Below are 25,378 nucleotides of genomic sequence, written 5' to 3'. Positions count from 1 at the left end.
TTAAAAACCGTGAGGGGTGTTGTTTGGAGCTTGTGGGCTGAAGGGCCAAGAAGACTAGAGAGGAAAATGATTGGAGAGGGACATGATTTGAGAGGAAAATGATTGGAGAGGAAAATGAGTTTGAGACAGTTGGTACCTCAAGTGGTCACAGAAAACTCAGAGATGGGAGAGAGACACATCATTTGCCAGAGCCACTTGGTCGGTGGTTCTTCAGCTAACAAAGGACAAAAGATGCCCTCTCTTTGCTGCCTTCCTCCCTCTCTCTGCCCACCACGGCTGCAATCAGAAGAGCTGAGCGTCTGATGAGTTTCTGTAATAGATGGTGATTACTTGCAGGAGAGTGACTCTCTGTTCCTTCCCTTTCTGTGTGTTTTGATTGTTTAAGTTTTTTTTCTTTTTCAGAAGGAAAGACATGCAAAGAACCCAACCACCCCAAAACAAAGCATTCTTTGAACTTCTCCTTTCTCCCTGCTCTGAACCGGATTGCCTCCCTTTCTATAAAGCTCTCCAGTGCTTTGTAATACTAATGATGATAATGATAATAATGAGCTCTTCTACTTTCATGGTGCTTCATGCTTTTCAGAGCACTTTCACATACATTATCTCATTTGATTTTCAAAACAACTCTGTAAAGCGGGTAATGCAGAACTATTATCCTGCTAGACAGATGAAGACACAGGGGCATGAAGAGGTTAAATTATTTATCTAAAGTCATCTGGCTAATTAATGACAGAATCTGCACTACACCCCAGGTCTGTGGACTGGGGAGTCCAGTTCTCTTTCTACTGGAGTGTGCTCTGGAACATGGTTATTTTTACAGGTGTGCCTGCCTTAAGACAATTCACTACACATATGAAATAGATAAGTTAGGGAGCGATGCTTTACTTTGCCAAAAGATTCATGTGCTCTACCCAAGAATTCACTACAGGGCTCTTTTAATTTTCTCTGCAGGGTAGAAGCTCCCAGAGTGATAAGGGACATATTTGTTGGCAGGCAATTAGAAACACATTAATTGTTTGTTTACAAACCAGTGGAATTGCTGAGAAAAACCGTGTTGCTGATGCTTACAGCTACAGTGACATTGCAGAGTTCCTTAGAGCAACTTGACAAAGTATTTTGATTCAGTGGTTGTTTTCCCCACTCTGGCGCTGGCTTTAAAACATTCCACAGGGTGACCATTAAGGGGTTGTGGAAAAAGCGAAGTCAAACTGTTGCTGTCAGAGCCCCCAAGACAAAACAGAAGAAAACAACCACACAGACTAAATCCAAGGTACCCTCTGGGTCCTTGAGTTGCTGGGTCAGCTCAACTGAGATGACCTACCTGGATGCGTGGGTGAGGCATCATAAACTCTTATGTGTCTAGTAATTGATTTGTAGGAAATAATTACATTTGCTGCAAATTAATGGGCATGTTTGAAGAGAATCAGGTTTAAACTGTGTCTGTGTAATACTCAGACAAGAGACCAATTCAGTAAAAGAGAAAAAAAAACAACCCAGTCAGCCCACTTGTTTGGAATCATGTAGACAAAGCAACCAACTGATTGAATTTTTCCACTTTTCAACCTGTTGCTTTGGCAACGCATAGATGCAACTTTGCAAGACAAGGGGTCTTGTGGGCAGAAATCTGGGCCCACAGCCAAGGACCAAGGACTTGAGTGAGTCCCAGTGCTGCCTCAGGCTAGGGGATCTCACAATTTGCCTAATTTTGTTTTGTTTCTTTAATGTGGTTTTGCGTTTATAAAATGGAGATGAATGATTCTTGGATTGGGTATTATTAGGATATATACTATGGCATATGAGAAAGGGTATTGGGCTCTATACAAGTATCATGAAGTGTTGTTTTGAATGTGCTCTTGATGAGGGATCACCATTTTATTAGTCTGACCTACCAACCCCATGCAGCATCCTCACCCTCCCCTTTCGAGGCCTAACCCTAACCCTAACTCCCCTTTCAATACCATTTTCGTTTCTCTCTTTTGCTCTTTGTAACTCCGCAAGTTGTGAGAACCAGGGTTGTAGTTTCTCTTTCCTGTGGGTACTAAGGGAAAGATCTATGTGTGGTTATTCTCTCTATGATCTTGTATATTTCTAAAACTTCTATCGTGGGGCAAATTTATCCTGGGTTTTCAAAAAAATATTCAGCCCCCTCTGACCCTCTGATTTTATGCTTATTTCAGGCGTCGTATAAATAAAATCCAGTTGATTAAAGGACCCAACAGAATTCTACTGACTTTGGAGGATGTGACATTTATCAATCCCCACTTTGGCAGTAAGGTAAGGAGCATCCCTTTCTCTTGATGCACTAATGTGGTATCCACCAGCCACAAATGACTATGGAGCACTGAACGTGTGGCTAGTCTGAATTGAGATGTGCTATAAGAGGAAACTACACACTGTATTTAGAAGAGTTAGTACAAAAACATGTGAAATGTCTCATTAAATGAAAAGCATATATTAATTACATGTCAGAATGATAATACTTTGGGATATATTGGGTTAAATAAAGCATATCATTAAAATTAATCTCACCTGTTTTGTTTTACTTTTTTTAAAGTTTACTTTATTTATTATGAAAAACAGAGAAAATGCGAGTGGGGGAGGGGTAGAGAGAGAGGAGAGAGTGAAAATATTAAGTGGGCTCTGCACCGTCAGCACTGAGCCCTACACAGGGCTCGAACTTATGAACCATGAGATCATGACCTGAGCTGAAGTTGGATGCCTAACCAATTGAGCCACCCAGGTGCCCCACGTTGCCATGTTTTTAAATGTGACTACTGGAAAGCTTAAAATTATATATGTGGCTCAGTTTACATTTCTACTGGATAGTGCTGCCTTAGAACAGTTTTGTGGAAGTGATGCAGTGCACTTTGAGCAATAGTGTAGTTTTGATTTCGTATAGCCCTTCTTTGTATATCTGAGCTCAACATTTGGTTGCTAGTTCCTCAAGGGCAGAGGTACATGTTTTCTTAATGTTCATCCATAGCACCCGACATATATGCTGATAGTATAACAGGTACTCGTAAAAGTCTGGTGAATGAATCAACTAGCGAAAGACAATGGAGAATCGTGGAGGGTTCTGTTATGTTCGGGATTGTGTTCTAACTAGCCCTCTTCACTGAATGTCCATTACTATGTTCTGGCCCTGGGCTAGGCTTTGTGAGAGATGGCATGTGGTCCCTGCCTTCAAAGAAATTACTGTTAAGTCAGAGAGACAAATTATACCTCACAAGAGAGTTGATAGCTGCCATATTGCACAAAAAGACATTGGAAATATGGCAAACTTCAGAGGAGACATATCAATGGATGAAGGTTGTTTTAGAGACCCAGCTTTGGTGCTGGATCTTCAACAAGGATGGATAAGACTTGTCTAAGTCACAGGTCACAAATGGATAACCAGTTTTCTTTGACCCTTATAGTCATAAACAATAGTAGCCAGTATTTTGATATTGTGGGATTAGGAATAAAAATCTGGATTTCTGGGTGTTTTTTAAATGTTTATTTATTTTTGAGAGGGGGGTGGTAGGAGCAGAGAGAGAGAGAGGGAGACAGATCTGAAGCAGACTCCAGGCTCCAAGCTGTCAGCACAGAGCTGGATGCAGGACTTGAACTCACAAACCGTGAGATCATGATCTGAGCCGAAGTCACTCAACTGACTGAGCCTCCGAGGCGCCCCTGGGTGGTTTTAAAGGTTTGAAGATTTGTCAACCTTGGGTATCATTGTGACAATTAGCTGGAACTCAGTAGTAGTTGCCCTTTTTCAATAGAGGACGTATCAGACATTAAATTGATAAGAACAGATACTACACTTGATCTTAGCCAAAAGGCCCAGTGCCCTTTTTGGAAGAAACATGCTCTCTGCAGCTTGTCACAGTTCCCATCACCGTCTATGAGCTTCTCAGCCTATTTCATCAATTTATAATTACCTTCCTGGCCCCTGTAGGCATCCTAAGCAGAGAAAACGGCATCAACCAAAGCTTGGAAAAAGAGAACGTGTAGGGAAGAATTTTGTCAACTATATCTAGTGATGGTAAAGTATGCCTCTTTGTGCCCAGTCTATGTGGCTAAAATGAAGACATTGGTTTTCTCAAATTCTAGTATTGTGGTAGCAGGATGTGAGGAAAGAATGTGAACAAGTCATATTGTCCCCATGTGCTATTTATTAACTTTAGCTAAACCAGTGTACCAGATAAGAGAATAATTATTTCTGTGACCAAACTGATCATTTGCCTAAATGTGACACTGAAGGGTGTGCTCTAACTAGTTGGCTGTGTAGTTGAGATCAGATGAAACATTCAGCTGTTTAGTTTAATTCTCAATTACAACCTTAACTCTTACTTGTTTAAATCATCCAATTTTTTTTGTAAGCTTGATATCATGTTCCTGGAAATGTATCACTGAAAGCCAACATTATCACTGTGGCTGAAAGCTACATTCCATCCTCATGTCATAAAAATGCATTGATGTTAGTCTCTATTTTTGAAGCCACCAGAGGACCCTGGGACTCATGACACTCAAATTTGTCTGGATGTGCCATTCTCAATATGCCTTGTACGAAATTTCCCACCTTAATTAGAAATGGTAGATGCCAAAAGTGCCAGTTCTGAAGCAATCCCAATAGATAGCCCCATACTAAGGAAACAAGTATTCAATTCTAAGACAAAATATTTTATCCAGAAGTGGGGAATCAGTAGTAAAAGCAGATGATGAGAAGTCATTGTTCAAATGTAGTCAATGTACCAAAGTTATGGTCAAAAGCAATAAACCTATTTTTAAAATTCCTCCTTCTTTGGCAGTATCCATGTCAGAATGACAGTTCATGTCAATTGCCTAGATGTTTTGGCTTTCAAGTGTTAGAACAACAAACACAAATCAATTTTGGGCTGAATTAGCCTCCTCTTTGTATAGGCCTTTCAGTAGTCCAGCAAAGTCTATAAAACCTCCACTTGTGCCTTCTCTCTTTCCTACTGAGACACAAAACATATTTGGGTTTCATGCTGGTTCTTACAAAATCACCATAATTAACAGAATAGTGCTACCTTCAGATGAACAAAATGCTTAAGTTTTAAAAATTTTGTTCATTATGATAGATCTTTTCTTTCTACTGGTGCATAAATTTTGATATAATGAGAGTAAAAAAAACCCACACCCAATCATCACCACTTTTCACCATATGAGTTTGAAAAATGAATAGCAACAGGGGTTGATAGCCTCATAGGGAATGCTTCTTTTTTTTTTAAGAGACTCTTTTGTAAAAAGTTTTATTTATTTACTTTGAGAGAGAAAAAGCATAAGTGAGGGAGGGCAGAGAGAGAGAGGGAGAAAGAAAGAATCTCAACAAGGTTCTGCACTGTCAGCACAGAGCCTGAGGAGGGGTTTGAACCCAGGAACCAAAAGATTATGACCTGAACTGAAGTCGGATGCTTGACTGACTGAGCCACCCAGGCACTCTGGGAATGCTTCTTTTATTTTACACTATTTTGGTCCAAGTGGAAAAGGATGGCATTATCCTAGAACACAGCTCTTGGCCTCCAGATCCCTTTTGGCATTTGGCTTGTATCAGAGTTTCTGGTGGGAAAAGGTAGGGGAAGCATACATTTTCCTTAATTGCTGTGTAGTCACAAACTTGCAGCTGGCTGTGCCTAATCAGTCACGAAGCCAAGCCAAGAATTCCATCCAAATGGAATGTCTGAAAGTGTAAACTCTTGGTGAATATAAAATTAATTCAGTCTAGAAAAATTGGCAGGTCAGTAGAAGTCAGGTCAGGAAAGGAAGTTTTTAGAAGAAAGTAAAGCTGAAGCCCAAATGTATGTGGATTTTGGCAGATACTCTTGCTTTCTCCTTTGCCCCTTCATGGAGAGGTCTACGTCTCATTATACAGATCTAGGTGCTCCTGCTGAGATGTGAAAATAAAGAATGAAAGAGAAGTAGATTCCTTCCTGGCCTTGCTCTGTTGAGGAGAGTTCAGGTTTATGCAAGGGTTATGTGAAGAGTCAAGTTTTACATCTTGTCTAAATCGCGAGCTGTTGGGGTTTCAACACATTAGGTTTGCTATTACCTTGGACCTTTGTGATAGTCTCATCTTGATAGAACTAACTTAAACCAGGGCTAAATCAACCGGCGATCTTCAGTTAATCAAAGACCATTAGGAGCAGAGTATGTGAAAGTACTCGAGATTAATTTATATTGGAAAGCAAGAGTGTTAGATGTGAAGCACGATGTGTTAGGAAAAACACGAGATCAGGAATTATAACATCACATTCTTCTTCCAGTCCCTATATCCCTCACTAGGTCTCTGTTTCCTCGTAGAATGAGGGTGTTAGAGTTGGAGGCGGTCACTAGCCTAGACAATACCGAATGTAACTGCTATCTCTGAATTGCTGTCATTCTAAGGAAGGCACATTTGGACACATGGAGAAGAGGAGGAACCTGTTGATTTATTATTTCTTCATGTGAAATAAGTCTGCTGGTTTAGGTGAGGACAAAGATGTTCAATTTTAAAGGTTAACACAGATTGCAGATAACTCTTCCTCATGTCATTCGACTGTGTACTTCCTAGTCCTCTCTTAACCAGACTTATGTGGACAAGTTAACAAATCAAAGAATAAGGAATCTGGCCTCTTTAAGCATCAGACTTATAAATCATGGGCAGATGATCTACTCACTCTCTACCATCTTATTGCCTTCTGGGATACCTTCTGCCATTAATCTTGCCTGCACAAAGAAGGATGCCATTCAAGATGGTATAGCGAAAAGAGCCAGGCCTGAGAGCCAGAAGGATGGGATTGTGTCCTAGTTCTGCTATTGATTTTTTTTCACAATGTGAGATGTTTATCTTCTTCTTATTTTTGTCTATAAAATGATGGTCCCAGATTAAATTGTGTCTGCCACTCTTTCTTGCCCCCTAAATCTATGATTCTAATCCTCTCTAGGAGACGGAAGTGCCTGTAAACATTTACCTTTCTTTTGTGGTATATGGAGGTGAACATGGTAGCAATCCTAGCCGAAAAAAATTTGTGTGGGGGATAGGCAAAATTAATCTTATGTTTACAGAGTTCAACTCATATAGTTACTTTCTGAGGAATAAAAAAGAAAAGGAAATGCCAGATAAGCACAGTATCTATACCATAGCTTAATGTTTTGTCCTAAATCATATAACCTTTTTTTCCTACTCCTTTCACAGAGAGGAAGTTGTGCCAGTGTAAGCTTCCAGGTCACCTCAGAAATCCAAAGTGGGTGGTCCCCAAGGCTCTCCTTTTCTTCAGGGAGTCTAACTCCAGCTACCTATGAAAACTCCAACATAGCAATTTATGAGGTAGGATATCCAAGAGCTATCTAATCTGCTTCCTTCTTGGGTTTTAAAATGAGACAGTGATTTACGACTTAGTCTTTGGGTGAAAATATTGAGGCTTTTGGTAAGTGTTTCCAGTGTTTGGTTTGTTATCCACTTTTGGACTTGTTTGGCTTACATTTTGGACAACGATTTTCCTCAGCAACTAATCTAGTTACTTATATAACTTCATCAATCTTTCAACTCCATCTATTTACTGTGCATGTGAAAAAATGTTGGTGGATTCAAATACTTAACCATGTCACTCATTCTAGGAGATATGGGTGTAATAATAGAAGAAATGACTTCCTCAGTCAATGGTTTGCAATGGAGTGTCTAGAAACATGTTTGTGTAGAGTAGAGTTTTGGGCAAACCCTACCCTTCAAATTCTAGTTGTTCTTCTGATGCCTGTCATCTTTGGATATTACTGAAATCTTTTAAAAATCATTTATTTATTTCTTTTTCTCAGCCTGTGCTGCCTTCTGGAGTAATGGGTTACCTTCTACTGTGTGAAATAGAAATCTTTTTGAAAATTTTCACTTAAGTTTCTGTCTTTCAAGGTTTAAGAGGCCACCCCTGACCCCTTGTTCTAAGATACTGGAATTTGGCAACCAGAACATATCTTGCATCAGTTGGAGAGATGAACTGTTTCTTCTCAGCAGGAAAGAGTTAAGCAGGGGGTAAAAGGGAAACTAGTCCCTCCTAAGCGATGCCTTCCCAGTGTGGTTTCCTTGTTTTGTTTGAAGATACTCCCAATAGAAGCAAACACTTTCAACTTCAATAGTAATTACAAAGAAAGTCCAAAACAGGACAGAATTAGTTTTTAGATAGTCCAACATATTGAAATTTCCAAGTGAGTGCTCCCCTCCATTGGCTAAATAATTGACAGAGGCCTAAAACACCAAGATCGGCATGATGTATATTTGCTCAGTGTACCTGAGTACTTTGACTTAAATTTGTAGCAGGAAACCTCTGGATCTGGCCTTGAAGCCAATTTAATCAAAGAGGAGATTTGCTTCAGATGTAAGCTTGCGATATTATGGAATTGACAGCTCTACTCTCTCAAAGACCAAAAGCAAGATAATTACATAGATTTAAAAAAATGTTTATTTATTTTGAGAGAGAGAAAAAGAGAGAGGCAGAGAGAGGGAGAGGGAGATTCCCAAGTAGGCTCCGTGCTGTCAGTGCAGAGTCTGATGCCGGGCTCAATCTCATAAACCGTGAGACCATGACCTGAGCCAAAATCAAGAGTCAGATGTCTAACTGACTGAGCCATCCAGGCACCCCTACATAGCTTTTGAATGTCAAATTCAGTGAGCTGATGGCTTTATGAAGATATTGACACCTCTAACATTCTGAAATATGCTCAATAATCCAAAGTGGTATCTAGGTTTTTCATCTGTAAAATGAGGGATGGAACTGTGCCTAGGCTTCATCTTCAGTGACTCTGATTCTATGGGGTAAGCTCAGGCATTGGTATATTTTTCTTTCTTTCTTTTTAAAAATCTTTAATGTTTATTTTTGAGAGAGAGAGAGAGAGAGAGAGAGAGAGAGACAGAGTGCAAGCAGGGGAGGGGCAGAGAGAGAGAGGGCAACACAGAATCCAAAGCAGGCTCCAGGCTCTGAGCTGTCAACATAAAGTCTTATGCGGGGCTCGAACTCACGAGCTGTGAGATCATGACCTGAGTGGAAGCTGGAAGCTTAACCAACTGAGCCACCCAGGCACCTCTGGCATTGGTATATTTTTAAAGTTTCCCTGTGTGCAGCCAGGGCTGGGAATTGCTGGACTAAGAGATCTCTAAGGCCTCTTCTGGCTCAGATATGCTATGATTCCCTGATTCTGTAGAAGAATTTATGTGTTGAATTGTGGTATGTTTTATTTGGTGGAGATGGAAGGTTATAGTGTAGAATTGAGAAGGGAAAAAATAAACCTCTGGAGGTAACTGGCCTTTAAGAATCTGTCAGATATTTCCCCATTTCGGAAAGAGGCAGAAAGTTGAGTTAGTTCCCATAAATGACTGTTGGTCGGTCAGATCATGAGTATTTCTGAACTGTATAGGCCAAAGGGGGCCTTTATCTGCACAAAAGGAGGGTGTTAGTGAGAATTATACCACACCATGCAGTCAAGATTAGGCTGATGGCAGGGTGCGAAGGAAGACAGCGGAAGCTGGAAAACTGCCTGGCAAAGGCTGAAGAGGACTCTGGGAGGGAGTGTAAGTTAATTGAATCAACAGATCAAACAAAGCGGTTCAGTGTGCCTTCTGAAATGGTCCTCTATTAGGAGTGTTTTAAAGAAGATTCATTATCTAGTTTCTATTTAAAATAAATCAGGTTTTCAAAAGAATTGTTATTGGAAGAACTGCACGTTCCAGATAACGTGCCTGGAGTAGCAGACAGCTAATACTAGCAAAGGACAGCCTTCTCTAGGATGTGCCATAACATTGTGCAACACTGACACAAATTCGCACTTGGATTACGTGCAGAGTTGCATAAGGAACTGCACTAGAAAATCAGCCCTTATTTCATAGATCCTCTTTGAGATAGAAGAAAGCCAGATGAGCAGCCCGCTGGGGAGAGAGAATGTGAATCGCAGATACAGTGGGAACATGTCATGAGCCGCTCCAATAGCCCCCACGGTGTAGGGGAGAGGGGTGAGGCAGGTATTAATGCAACCCTGATACACTAGGCGAGAACCTATTGAACTTATCCTCCCCCTTCATCTCTGACTCGTTCTGCCTCTCAGCCTCTCCCTGTGTTTTCCTCCTTGTCTCATTTCTGTCTCTCCACTGCACACCCTCCCCATATATCTTCCTTTCCCAGAGCCTCTTTTCTTCTATTTTCCCACCTTCTTTTCTTTTAAAAGTTTATTCATTTTGAGAGAGAGAGAGAGAGAGAGAGATCGGAGGAAAGCAGAGACAGAGAAGGAGAGAGAGAGAATCCCAAGCAGGCTCCACACTATTAGCAAAGAGCCCAACTCAGGGCTTGAATCCACAAGCCGTGAGATCATGACTTGAGCCTAAATCAAGAGCTGGACGCTTAACCAACTGAGCCACCCAGGAGGCCTTCCCACCTTCTTCTATATCGCTTATACCTCCCTCTCCCACCCCCCTCTCCTTTCCACCAACCATCTCTCTCATCACAGAATTGTCCAGCTCTTTCAATAAGAAAAACTGGGGCTCAGGCTGATTAAGTGGCTGCCCTAAGGTCACCCCTGAATTTGAGGCAGAGCCAGGTCTAGGACCTCATTCTCTTTTTTAATTTTTTTAATTAACATTTATTCATTTTTGAGAGACAGAGAGAGAGCACGAGCTGGGGAGGCGCAGAGAGGGAGGGAGACACAGAATCTGATACAGGTTCCAGGCTCCAGCTGTCAGCATAAAGCCCGATGCGGGGCTCAAACCCATGAACTATGAGATCATGACCTGAGCTGAAGTCAGATGCTTAACCGACTGAGCCACACAGGTGTCCCAGGACCTTGTTCTCTTGACTCTTAGTTAATGCTCCATGGCTTTAGTGCAAAACTGATGGACTTTAAATTACTTCTAAAAACTTTAGTGGTAGAGTTTGATGTTTCTTCTTAATTAAAAAGTGAATGATGAATGAACTATTTTATCATTCTTTCTCTTAAAAGAAAAAAAACAAAACAAATAGTGTATGTGTGGTGAAGATAAAACCTGCCCATTTCCTTCCATTTCCTCATTATTCATGAAGTAGGACACACACAGACTCAATAAAAATTTGCTTATAAAGTTTGTGAGAATTATTTAAATCTTAAACACACACAAATCCCCCAAACCAAAGAAAGCCCATGAGAGAAAAGAGCAATCAAGTGGAAAGTGGAAGACTTTGGTCCTGTTACTACCTAGCCTTCTGACCTTGGGCAAGTCATTTAATCTCTTTGGACTTTAGTTTCTTTATCAAAATATGGATGGATTAGAATAGGGATATCCAAGACCCTTTCCAGCTCTCAAATTTGGTGATTTGACTGGGAAAAAAAGCTCTACTTAACTCTCTCTAAAAGCTAATAAGTCAGAGAGAAGGCTAACCCATGTCTATAATATGGCTGACTCCAGGAAGAAGGTATCAGGTACTGGGTTTTGGCAGAGTCTCAGTACTGATGTTCAGGTTGTGCACTGCACAAGGGCACCATGTCTAAGAGGGTGCTATTCACATTATAGATGTATACTAAGTTATATGAGAGTGGTGAAGGAATGGGCAAAGAGGTCCTGGCCTCCCAGCCTAGCTCTGGAACGAGGTGGGTGGGGGGTGGGAACTTCTTATACCTACATTTATACTAGCACACTTGACTATGAACATAATCACTGGTAAACATATGTGCACCTGATTATATGCTATCTTGACTATCCCCCCAGGAGTTTCTTGAGGTCATTCCTGTCTCCTGCCTAATAGCTTTGGAAGTCCAATTTCAGCTTCTCACCTCCACCCTTATAGCTTGACACCAAACCTGACAAAGAAGCTCTGGGGCTTGGTGGTATGCAGAGTATCCATGCTGCTAGTGGAATGTGTTCCCTGGTATCTGGAGGATGTATGAGTAAACAAGAGTGTGGCACGTGCATGTATGTATACAGCCAGGGCTCCTGCCCAACATCACAGGGCTGCCACAGGCTGTAAAAGAATATTCTCACATATCTATTTTTTTACTTGAGGGAAAGCACCCTTTTTTTTTTTACTGTTTATCTTTATTTTTGAGAGAGAAAGAGAGACAGAGTGTGAGTGGGAGAGGGGCAGAGAGAGAGGGAGACAGAATCTGAAGCAGACTCTGAGCTAAGCAGGCTCCAGGTTCAGAGCTGTCAGTACAGAGCCTGATGTGGGGCTCGAACCAATGAACTGTGAGATCATGACCTGAGCCAAAGTCAGACACTTACCTGACTGAGTCACCCAGGCGCCCCGAAAGCACCCTTTCTAATTAGCACAAAGGTGCAATAACAACAAATAGTGACCATGGCCCGAGTAATATAGTTGCAAAGATGGTGGGAAGCTTTATTGTCCATTGGTATATCCCACACATTTGCTGATTTTGTGAATTCCCAATTAGAATTTTTTTTCTTTCAGCTTAAACTTTGGCTTTGATCCTTCTAAAGGGCAAAGTCCTCTGAAGGCTAAAACTTAGAGCTCATGTCTGGCCCTCATGACTTCTATGATTAAATAAGTAAGTATGTTGGTGCTGAGTGGCTCAGTAAGTTAGGCATCCGACTTCGGCTCAGGTCCTGATCTCAGGGTTTGTGAGTTTGAGCCCTGTGTTGGGCTCTGCACTGGTGGTGCAGAGCCTGCTTGGGATTCTCTCTCTCTGCCTTTCCCCTGCTTGTGCACTCTCTTTCTCTCTCAAAATAAATAAACTTTAAGTAAGTGTGGGGTGGAGCTTGAGAATTGGCCTTTCTAACCAGTTTCCAGGTGATCACGAGGCAGCTGGTCTGGGGCCACACTCACGGAATTTCTGAGCAAGAGTCTAGGAAGGCTGCCTTTCATGCTCGACCATTCTGCCGCAGACAGACGCTGATCCTGGACTGCCTTGCTAGACTCTGTGGGTGCTGAGCCTGGCTGGCACAGTTTTGTCCAGTGGCCGAACGCCTCTAGTTAAAGGGTTTCAAGCTCCTTGGCTACAAGATGCCCTGTAACACAAAGTGCAGGCGAGTAACTCAGATGCCTGCAGCTCCCATTATTAGCCTTTGCCTCTGGCAGGTCTCCAGATGCAGTGCCACAGCTGGATATATTCCTTAATAAGAGAGTGGTTACACTCTCTTATTCTTGGAATTTGACTGCACAGAGCTCTCTGCTTTATTATCTCTACTCGATGACAAATTGGTGCAGCCTGAAATGGAATCTCCAGGCTATAGGTAATAGATGTGAAAGCCCTTCGAAGAGTAAAGAGTGCTGTGCAAATGTAAGGCATTATTATTATTATGGAGAAAAAGGAATCTATATTTGTATTGCTTTTTCAAAAAATTTGGGTCGGACAGAAACTAAATAGGGCTTGAAGACTGATGAATCCTTGAGGCTATGCACATAGAGGAAAGTTATCTATCAGGCCCTGGTGTTAAAGTGAAGACAATAAGATAATTGTTGGTTTTTGACTTGACCACAGCCTTAGCAATAGGTGCTTTGTGGTTCAAAAGTCAAAAGGACTTCTGGAAGAGTCTAGATTACTCCTATTACCACGGTGGTACATGTGTGCATCCAAATAAGAAATGTTTAATGTACATTTAAGCCAACTGGTTTATGACTGAAGCATAAGTGTTCCCCCAAAATGGCCTGTCCCATGAGAGAAAAATGGATCAAGATAAATGCAGACAACATTTCCTGCATTCTGTCTCCTGCCCTACATCTCCCAACACAGATGCCTCGAGGCAGTAAGAATGACAATTATCACCATTAATCGCAGAGAACCTGATGCTACATCACTTAGCTATGAATAAAGGAAATGACCTAGCGCTTCCTGCAGTTATTGAAGGGAGGCATTGTGGAGAGAGGTATCATTGCTTTTCTGGGGTCTGCATACCTGCAGTGGTTTCCGTGTCTTTAGTTAGTTGGAGCTTTTACATTTAACTTCTCCGCATGGCCTCATTTTTACCTCAAACACAGAGTGTCCGTGTGGTGGAGGGTAATGGGGAAGGAACAAAGCATGTTTGAGTTGATGGTCAGATTAAAAACCCTGCGTATGGAAGGGCCTTTGCTCTGAAGGTGTTGGCAAGTAAGTCTTATCACCCCTCTCTTCTTTTTCTTTCTAGGGTGATTGGGTGTGGCTGAAGAAGTTCCCCTCTGGAGATTTTGGAGATATTAAGTCCATTAAAGCATGTGCAAGTAATATGTTTGAAATGGTATGAGAAACCCTCATTTACCTACTCAAACCAATCCTTTTTCCAGAGCAACGAACACCAGCTGTTAGGAAGTCCCCTTAACAAATCAGTGCAGGGAAACTGCAGGATTACTATTGGCTTGATATGACTGGGTGATGCTGTGAAGGAAGAATGTATGGACTCTGAAGTCAAAGGGACATGAAAGATTCAATTCTCAGCTCTACCAGTTAAGAGCTGTTTTAACTTGGGCAAGTCGCCTACATTCCCTGGGCCTTACTTTCCTTGTTTGTAAAAAAAAAAAAAAAAAGTATATTAATGTTTACTTCCCAAGGGTTGGTGTGAGGATTAAAAGGGAGAATACACATAAAGAATCTTGCACATTTCCTGACATATAGCTTCTTTGTAAGATAGTAGCTATTATGATTAAATAGACAACCCACAATTATTCAAAATCTTCAGTTGCCAGGCCTGGAAATGTCATTTTGTGATTATTACTTGCATAAGAAAAATGGTTGCCCCAGTCCCATTAATTATGTTTAAAGAGTCCTTAGATGGTTTGTTTAAGGAAGCAGTGTGTAGATATGTCAGGGGTGATGATGACTCTTCCCAAACATTTTTTAAAAATTTATTTGAGAGAGAGAGAGAGAGAGAGAGAGAGAGAGAGAGAGAGAGAAGGGAGAGAGAGAGATAGAGAGAGAGAGAATCTGAAGCAGGCTCCGTACTCAGCATGGAGCCCAACTTGGGCCCATGCTCTGAGCCAAAATCAAGAGTCCAATGCTCAACCAACTGAGCCACCCAGGCACCCCAGCTCCTCCCAAACCATTTAAAATCTTGGCACCTCCTTGAACTGTGAGTCCATAAAGATTTACAGAGACTGTTTCTGGTTCCTTCAGACTCATGAGAGTGGGAGTTTTAGAAAGTAATGATAGATTTCTTCACATTTATGAAGCAGGCGAGTTCAAATCAATCCAAGAGGTATGAATGATACACGTCCAGAATACTGTACAAGTGAGAAAACAAAGAAAATGAGGAAATAGAAGATATGTGGCCCATGGTAGATGGAATGAACCCCAGGGGTCAGATGAGATGTTATGGTTTGGTATTTCTCTTACATGTGGTTTTGATGCCTGGAGCTGAAGGTAAAATAATGAGAGATAAATCTATAAGGGGGACCAAAGTCAGGCTAGAATAGGAAATTCCACACTCATTTGATGATCCAGGATGCTAAATAGCTACATTCAAAGTCTGGAACCAAACAGGGCCAAACTTGGGGGAGCTGATTAACTAGAAGTATGGAAAGAAAACAATAGGTATTGGCCTAAGGTACAGTGTATCTATGATTTTTGGGTAATTTTTACTTTTGATATGATTTCAAATCTACAGAAAAGGTGCAAGAATAATTAAAGGAATTCCTGTTTACCATATCCAGATTAGTCAAGTGCTTACATTTTGCCTAATTGTTTTTCATTCTCTACTTATAAATTTATGTATTATTTTTTCTGAATGATTTGAGAGTAAGGTGTAGACATCTGCCCTTTTACTTGTAAATACATCAGTGTGTATTTCCTTAAAAAAAGTATTCTTGTACATAACTATGGTATAATTATCAAAATTAGAAAATTGAATATTGATACAATAATGTTATGTAACTAGTATCCATATTTTAATTTTATCAATGGTCATAAATACATTACAGCTAATTTTTCCCAGACCAGTTTCCAATCCAGGTTCACATATTGTGGTTAGTTGTCATGCCTCTTTAGTTGCCTTTTATCTGGAACAGTTTCTCAGCCTTTCTCTGTTTTTGTCTACACCTTGATATTTTTTATTCTATTTTTATTTAAAAAAAATTTTAATGTTTATTTTTGACAGGGAGAGAGAGAAACAGAGCATTAGTGGGGGAGGGGCCAAGAGAGAGGGAGACACAGAATCCAAACCAGGCTCCAGGCTCTGAGCTGTCAGCACAGAGCCCAACGTGGGGCTTGAACTCACAGATCATGAGATCATGACCTGGGCCAAAGTCAGATGCTCAACCGACTGAGCCACCCACGCTCCTGATATTTTTTTATTAAAAAAGAAATTATTTATTTATTTATTTATTTAATTTTATTTATTTTTGAGAGAGAGCACACGAGTGACTGAAGGGGAGAGAGGGAGACAGAATCCCACGAGGTTCAGAGACAGAGAGAGAGAGAGAGAGAGTACAGAGCCCATAATGGGGCTCAAGCTCACCCGTCGCAGGGCTCAACCTCCCAAACTGTGAGATGATGACCTGAGCCAAAGTTGGATGCTTAACTGACTGAGCCACTCAGGTGCCCCTTCACTTTGATATTTTTGAAGACTTCAGGTCAGTTATTTGATAGATGGTCCCTCAATTTGGGTTTATCCCATGTTCCTCATGGTTTGATTTAGGTTATGCATCTTCAACCAGAAGATTACAGAAGTGATGCATTGTCCTTTTCAAAGTGCTTTTTATTAGGAGGCACACAATATCAGTTGTCCCATTATTGGTGATGTTAATTTTGATTACTTAGTTTAGGTGGTTTCAAAATCTACTAGATTTCTCCACTACAGACTTACTGGGTTTTTTCCCCAGTGTAATTCATACATAATCTGTAAACAGATATTTTAAGTTTGTGTAAATATCTTGTTTTTCTTCAAGCTTTTGCCCACTAGTTTCCTAATTCCAGTGTTCTTTTTATGTTTATTGGTTGGTATTGTATTGTAAGAAAGAGCCTTACCTTCTCTACCATTTATTTATTTATTCATATATTTATATCAGTGTGCATGTATGGGTTTTAATTGTATTCCTATCTATGTATCATTTATCTAAAACCATGAGTTCATATTAATACTTCTAATTATTATTGAATGCCACAGAGTTCATTTTGTCCTTTCTCCTTTCCATATTGTAACTCTGTTCTTTAATAATGAGAAAACTGGTTCCTATTATTCTCATGACGTGTTTTTATGTGTGCCCTTACTGACTTGTGTGGCCATGTCAGGTACAGATAGCAACTCAATTCTAGGGAGAAGGCCAGAGTTTTCCAGAATTTACCATGTGAGAGGCCCTAATTCCTTTCTAGTGCTTCTATGGGGCAGGAGGCAGATCTGACTGTGCTATCACTATGCATCCAACACTGCCTTGACTACTTACGTGCCTTCATGATCTTAAAGTTTTGGGACTGGATACCAGGAACCAGACTTGAAAGCAGATCTTGGGGAGCCAGGTATAAAAAAGCCGTGTACAATGAGACAGATGCTCTTGAAAGGCAAACAGCTGGAGTCAGAAGGCCAAAGCACTGATGACTTTCAACACCTTTTAGGGCCCCAATTTCTGCAGAAGTATATGTAGAAAAATCAGGCCATATCTCCCAGGCTCATGTTCTTCCCCATTGGCATATTCTGTGTACCATCTAATACCCTGGCTACTTAGTAATCTCTCTCTCTCTCTCTCTCTCTCTTTCAAAAATAAATAAATAAAACTTAAAAAAAAGTTTTAAAACATTTCTTTTTTCTCTAGAAAGTTCCTTTGTGTTCTTCAATAAATTTGCGCCACCCCCCCCCCCCAAAAGAGGGACCCAGTGTTCCAGGTATTTTTCCTATCTTACATTAATTTTGCTTATTCTGTAACCTCATAGAAGTAGTATCATACAACATACCAGCTGATATTAATCAACATTATTGTGTGTGTATAAATAGCTTGTTCATCTCATTGATGAGTAGTATTCAATTGTATGATTATAGCACAATTTAATTATGTATTTTCCTATTGGTGGGCATTTTGGCAGATTCCAATTTTGACTACTGTGAATGTAGCTGCTATAAATATGCTTTACACACATCTCTCTTTTATTTTACAAGTCTTTTTATGGACACATTTTAATTTCTCTTGGTTAAACACCTAGCAGTGGAATTTCTATGTTAACGTATAGTGTACAGTTAAGTTTATAAGACACTATCAAACCTTTTCCCATTTTGATTTCCTGTATGCAAGTTGTAAGAGTTCCCTTTGCTCTACATCATCAGCAATATTTGTTAATGTCAGTCTTCATAGTTTTAGCCATTCTACTGGATTTATAGGGTTATCTCATTGTTGTTTTTTAAATTTTATTTTATTAAGTAATCTCTATGCGGAAGGTAGGGCTACAAGCTCATGACCCCGAGATCAAGAGTCAACATGTTCTACCAACTGAGCCAGCCAGGTGCCCCCTCATTGTTTTGTTTTTTAATATTTATTTTTAATTATGATAAAAACATAACACAGTGTGCCATTTCTAAGTATATAGTTCAGTAGTGCTAAGTATGTTTACGTTACTTTGCAACAGATTATCACAACTTTTTCATCTCACAAATCTGAAACTCTGTATCCATTAAACAACTCCCCTTACCCACTCCCTCCTTGTAACTCCTTGTAACCACTATTCTATTTTCTGTCTCTGTGAATTTAGCTATCTCATGTAAGTGGAATCATACAGCCTTTGTCTTTTTGTGGCCAGTTTATTTCACATAGTATCATTGTGTTTTTAAAATAGATTTTTATTCAGGTTTAATTAGATGTTCTATTCAATGAATTTTGACAGTTGCATATATCTGTGCAACCACTCCCCAAAACAAAATATAGAGTGTGTCCATCATCCTAGAAAGTTTCCTTGTTTCCCTTGTCAGTCATTGCTCCTACCCCAGAGACAACCACTTTTGTGATTTCTATCATCATAAATTAGTATTTTTTTCTGTTCTTTGATTTCATATAAATAGGATAATACAGCATGTACTATTATGTGCCTGGTTTTTCTCTCTCAACATAGTGGCTTTTAAGATTAATTCATGTTTTTGAAGGTAATAATAGTTCATTTTCTAAAATTGCTGAGTAGTATTTCATTTTATAAATGTATCACAGTTTATCATTCTCCTGTTGATGAACATTTGGCTACTTTCTAGTTTTTTTGGTGTAATGTATAAGGCAACTATACTCTTTTTAATTGTTAAAAAACACAAAATTACCATTTTAACTTTTTTTATGATGAATCCACTTTAGTTTTAGTTTCAGGTATAGAATTTAGTGATTCATCACTTACATAAAACACCCAGTGCTCATTACAAGTGCCTCCTTAACTATTTTTAAATACACAGTTCAGGCCTGTTAAGTATATTTTCACATTGTTGTGAAATAGATCTCCAGAACTTTTTAATCTTGCAAATCTGAAACTCTGTACCCATTAAGCAACAACTCTCTTTTTCCCCTCCCCCCAAATCCTGCTGACCACCATTCTTTTTTCTGTTTCTGTGAATCTGACTACTCTAGAAACCTTATATAAGAGGAATCACATAGCATTTGTCTTTTTGTGACTGGTTTATTCCATGCAGCATAATGTCTTTGAGGTTCATCCTTGTGATAATATGTGACTGGATTTCCTTCCTTCTTAGGGCTGTATAATACACCATTGTATGTTATTCACTCATTTCTTGGTAGACACTTTGGTTGGCTCCCCTTCTTGGCTACTGTGAATAGTGCTGCTATGAATATGGGTGTGCAAATATCTCTCTGACACCCTGCTTTCAATTCTTTGGATATATACCCAGAAGTGGGATTACTGATTCATATAGCAGCTCTATTTTTAATTTTTTGAGGAATCTTCATACAATTTTCCATAGTGGTTGCACCATTTAGTTACAATCCTATCAATAGTACACAAGGCTTCCAATTTCTCCATTGCCTTGCCAATGCTTGTTATTTTCTGTTTTTTTTTTTTTTTGCTTTTTTTGCTTTTTTTAAATAGTAGCCACCCTAGTGGGCCTGACATGAAATATCATTGTTGTTTTGATTTCTGCTTCTGTGATGATTAGTAATATTGAACATGTTTTAATAGGCAACTATAAATATTTTATAAGTATTTTTGTTAACATATGTTTTCATTCCTCTTGGGTAAATACTTAAGAATGGACTAACTGAGGGGCACCTGGCTAAGTCTGTAGAGCATGTGACTCTTGATCTCAGGGTTGTGAGTGTGAGCCCTATGTTGGGGGTAGAGATCACTTATGAAAATAAAATCTTAAAAAAATAAACTAGATGAGTTGTAGAGCAAAGACAAATGTAACTTTATATGAAACATCCAAACAGTTCTTCTAATTAATTGGTTATAATATTTTATACTCCTTGCAGAAGCATGTGGATGTTCCATTTGCTCTAAATTCTCAGCAGCACCTGTCTTTTTGATATTTGCCTTTCTGGTGTGTGTGAAGTGGTATCTTATTGTGGTTTTAATTTGCATTTTGTTGGTGGCTAAAGTTGTGAAACATCTTTTCATATGTTTATAATTTATTTGTGTATCTTCTTTTGTGAATTGCCCATTCAAATTTTTGCCATTTAATACAAAATTGCTGGGGGTTTTTTTTGGCCTTTTAATTTTTGATTCAGAGACATTCTTTATGTATCCTGGATATAAACCTTTGGTCAGATATATGTTTTACACTATTTTTTCTAAGTCTGTGGTTTATTTGTTTTCTTAGTGGCATTTCTTGATGAGCAAAATTTTCAATTTTGAAGAAGTTCAGTTTATTATTTTATTTTATTGTCTAGAAATCCTTGCCTATTCCAAGAGTCTAGATTTAGGACTATGACCCATCTTGAATTATTTTTTTGTGTATGGACTGAGAAAATTATCAAGGTTCATTGTTTTTCCATAGAGATATCCAATGTTCCTTAACAACTGCTTTAAAAAAGCTTTCCTTTCTCCATTGAGTTAACTTTTCAATTTGGTAAAAATTAACTGACTATATATGTGTAGGTATATTTTTGGACTCTCTACTCTGTTACATTAACTCATTAATGTACTCTACTGCCAATATCACACTACTTAATTACCAGAGCTCTGGAGTAAGTCTTAAAGTCAAGTGGTGTAAACTCTTCCAACTTGTTCTTTTCAAGATTGTTTGGACAGTGTAGTTCATTTTAATTTTCAATAAATCCTAGAATCAGCTTCTATTACTTAAGCAAAACCTTCTGGAACTTTTGATAGGAAGTGTATGAATCTGTAAATCAACTTAGGGATGATGGACATCTTAACAATATTGAATTTTCCAGTCCATTAACGTGGTATAGATCTTCATTTATTTACATTTTCTTTAATTTTTCTCATCAGTGTTTTGATGCTTTCACACTGTATTGAGTAGAAATGATGAAGAAAAACATCCTTGCTTTGGTCTTTGCCCAAGAGGAAAACGATTTAATGTTTTACTCTTGGGTTTGATGTTACCTGGAGGTTTTTTCACACATGTCCCTATTTCTGATTTTCTGTGAAAAATTTTTTTAATCATTAAGAGTTTTTAAAAATATATTCTCTGTCTTTAAAAGTTTATCTTTAGATTTCAAGAGTTTGACTATGATGGGTATACATGTAGTTTTCTTTGCGTTTAATCTGTTTAAGGTTCACTGAGCTTCTTAGATGTTTAAGTTGATTTTCAAATGGCAGGAGTTTGAGTGTGATGTTCCTAGGTTGTATTTCTTCTGTTCAGTGTTCAATGAAGATATTCTTGGATATTTAAATGGAAATCTTTCAACAAATTCAAGAAATTTGGGACTACTATTTTTTTTTTCTTTTCCATTCTCTCTTGTATCCATCTGAAACTGAAGTTATGCATGTGCTAGGCTGCTTGATATTATCACACAGATCCCTGCGACTCTATTCATTTTATCCCCAATCCTTTTTTCTCTGTTTTTCAGATTAGTGTATTTTTGATTGATCTCTCTTCAAGTTTATTCACTTTTCTGTCATCTCCTAAGCCAATCTAGTGAATTTTTCTTACCTCAGTTATTATATTTTCCAACTATAGAATTTCCATTTGATTCATATTTATAGTTTTTGTTTCTCTGTGATGTTCCCTATCTGTATATTTATTTTGCATATGTTGTCTTTTAAGTCCTCAACTATTTTTGTAATATCTGCTTTAAAGTTTTTTTATGCTAGTTGCAACATCTCTATCATCTCAGGGTTGATTTCTACTGATTGCTTTTATTTTTTTGAGTATAGGTCACATTTCCCTGCTTCTTTGCATATCTAAGACTTGTTGGTTGATTGCTGAATATTATGAATGATACATTTTAGAAACTCTGGATTCTGTTATATTGCTCTGAAGAATGATTTTTTTTTTTTGCAGGCAGTTATCTTAGCTAGACTCAGTTTTCAACTTCTTCTCCCATGTGGTATGCAGTAACTAAAATCTCTGGTTCATACTTGCAGGTTTAGTTGTTGCCTTTTTATAGGGTCCCTGGGACTTTCCCTAAGCATGCAAAGATTAACATTCAGCCAAAGATTTGGAAAGATTAAAAAAAAAACTTGCATTGAAGTAGAGTTGACATACAATATTATATTAATTTCAGGTGTACAACATAAAGATTCACAATTATATACTTTATTAAATGCTCACAATGATAAATGTAGTTTTGAATAAATTTTATATGTATATTTTGGGATTGAACTTGCTCTACAGCACATCACCTTCCAGGTATTCTTCCCTGACTTTCTAGGTGTCCTGTTGGCTCAAAACTTTGCCTTCTGATACCTCAAACCTGCCAGGATGCAGTTTCTGCCCTTAACTCATGTGCAGTTTGAGGTGCATGTAAAATCATAAAAACAAAACAAAACAAAACAAACACAAATGCAAACACACTTTTACCTATTTTAGTGTGTTTTTCAGGTTTAATTTTACCTCCATTTATACTTTTGTTCACTCTACTGCTTTAATGGTTTAAAAAATACTGTTCCATATTTTATGGGTTTTTTTGTCTATGAATTATTTAAAGACATGTTCCATTGTCTTCTGTCTTCCATTGTTGCTGTCTCTTCAAATATCTAGTAATTTTTTTTATTATGTGGGTATTTTATATAAAGACACTGTAGAGGCTCCAGGTAAGATGTTCTACCAATGAGGGTTTTTTCTTTTCATCTGTTAGGTGGGTAGGGTGAGGGAGTAATCACATTAATCTAATCAGAGACTGAGCTGAATGGAAGGTGTGTTGTAGTTTTAATTAGGCTCAATACACCTCTAGTCCTGTTATGTTTCCCAAGCATGTCCCTTGAAAAGCCTGCAGAGCTCTGTATTTTTCACTTTGAAAGATTAGTATGTTCAGACTATGTTTCATATCCTTTGGTCTTTACTCTTTGGCCTCTACCCTTACCCCATGATGCTTCTACGTTTGGCAAATATCTTGAGGGAAACACCAGCCATGTGTTTGTGGCAACTTTGTGTCTTAAATATTAGGAGACTAAAGGAGGTTTCAGCCCACCTTATAGAAGCTTCCTAGTCTTCCATATAGCCTCCAATCTCAGAATATATACTGTGTGTGCGGGGGAGCCAGCTCACATTTAGGTCTCTTGAAGTTTATTAATTGTCATGCCAGTACTCCACAATTGCTGAAACTTTGCTGATTTTCTTTTTGTCAGAAAAACCCTTCTGGTAGGCTAAACCTGATCTTCAGCCTGTGCTAAGGATTAGCAAATGTCCTCGAGGAAGAAAATGGCTGGCAGCAGTCTCCTTATCTCAGAAGGGCTCCTGCCCCCCTTCATTTTAGGTCCTATTTTTTTTTGCTTCTACATATCCTCACGGTCTTTTAAAATATTATATTTTTGCAATTTATCTGGCTTTTTAATGTTATGGTATCAGGAATGGTAGTCTTCCATGACTTACTACATCCTACATGGTATAGAAGTCCCTCTAATTGCTATTAATATAAAAGAAAAGCTATTTAAAATGGTCTATTAGATCCTCCATGGTCTGGCTCTGCCTTGCCTCTTCATCCTTATCTCATACCACAATATTTCCCTTGTCCTCTCTGTGTCAGCCACACTGACTTTTTTTCAGTCCCTGGATTGATATGCTCCTAGCACAGAGCCTTTTAACATGCTATTTCAGTCTCTGGAACACTTTTCTCTCTTTTCTTTGTCTCTTTAATTCCACTGATCTTTTAACTCCCAACTCAATTGTTACTTTCCAGGAACCCTCCCTCAACCTCTCTGATTAGTCAAAGCCCCAATTATGCACATTTACATTATGTATCTCCCCTTTATAGGTCTTGTCAGAGTTGCACATTTACATTTATTCACGTAACTATTTAATTAAGAGGTCAGGGACCACATAACATTTTGTTCCCCATTTGTCACCATCCCTAAGCTGGTTAGCTCAGTGCCTAACATATAATAAGGTACTCAGTACATGTTTTTTAAATTAATAAAGTGTTACCAGCAGGAAACATAGCATCAGATATCTACTAATACCTGGTTAATATGTTCTAGATGACCATTGACCTCTGGGTGGTAAAGAGTGAATAGTTTGGTACAAGGGTAGGAGGTCTTGAACAATAGCTTTCTACATCAAAACAAAACAAAATGAAATAGAGGAAATATTTATAATATATATATATTGTCTTCATCCTTATTTCTAGCACACAGCTCCTAAAACTTTTGGAATTCCCTAAGTGAGGAGAATGGTAAAGTTGTATTTTGTTATGTTAACGAGATGTTTGGAGTACATCTAAGGATGGTAGCTGGTTGCCAGGGGAACCAACCACGTGATTAGAAGATTGAGGCTTTCAGTCCCACCCCCTTGACAATTGGGGAAGGGAGAGGGGCTGAAGGTTGAATGAATCAGGAATGGCCCATGATTTAATCAATCACGTCTATATAATGAAGCCTTCATAAAAACTTCAAGGGACAGGGTTTGGAGAGCTTCTAGGTTGGTGAACATGTGGAGATTTGGGGAGAGTGGCACATGCTTGGAGAGGGCATGAAAGTTCCACACCTTTCCCCTATACCTTGCCCTATGCATCTCTTCCATCTAGCTGTTCCTGAATTATATCCTTTTATAATAAACTGGTAACTTAGTAAGTAAAATGTTTCTGTGAATTTTGCAAGTCACTCTAGCAAATTATTGGAACCTCCAATCTATTCCTGGTTTGTCAGAAACCCAGGTGATCTGGATTTGTCACTGGTGTCTGAAGTGTGTGTGTATGGGAGCAATCTTGTAGAACTGAATCCTTAGCTTGTGGTATCTGATGCTATCTCCAGGCAGGTATTGTCAGAATTGAATTATAGGACACCCAGCTGGTGTTGAATAATTGCTTGGTTATGTGGGAAGCCCCTTTCCCCAACAGACACAGTGGAATTGGTGAACAGAACCTTTATGGCCATACCAAAATAGCACAGACTTAGTGGCTTAATACAACACCCATTTATTATC

At 38.9% G+C, this 25,378-nt stretch overlaps 1 protein-coding gene and 1 pseudogene across 3 annotated transcripts in view; one reads left to right on the top strand and one right to left on the bottom strand.

Moving 5' to 3' along the window:
- Window positions 1-25,378, top strand: part of GUCY2F (guanylate cyclase 2F, retinal) — a 102,699-nt gene that overhangs the window by 32,569 nt on the left and 44,752 nt on the right. For all 3 annotated transcript variants that reach the window (XM_058712845.1, XM_058712848.1, XM_058712847.1), the window contains exons 5-7: window positions 2,178-2,274; window positions 7,181-7,312; window positions 14,075-14,164. In XM_058712845.1, the coding sequence (XP_058568828.1) occupies window positions 2,178-2,274; window positions 7,181-7,312; window positions 14,075-14,164 (319 nt within the window). The remainder of the gene's footprint in view (window positions 1-2,177; window positions 2,275-7,180; window positions 7,313-14,074; window positions 14,165-25,378) is intronic.
- On the bottom strand, window positions 3,726-3,835 carry LOC131503353 (U2 spliceosomal RNA; annotated as a pseudogene).

The sequence above is a fragment of the Neofelis nebulosa genome, chromosome X (genome assembly GCF_028018385.1).
Source record: "Neofelis nebulosa isolate mNeoNeb1 chromosome X, mNeoNeb1.pri, whole genome shotgun sequence".
Lineage (NCBI taxonomy): Eukaryota > Metazoa > Chordata > Mammalia > Carnivora > Felidae > Neofelis > Neofelis nebulosa.
This window is presented reverse-complemented; position numbering and strand designations above follow the sequence as displayed.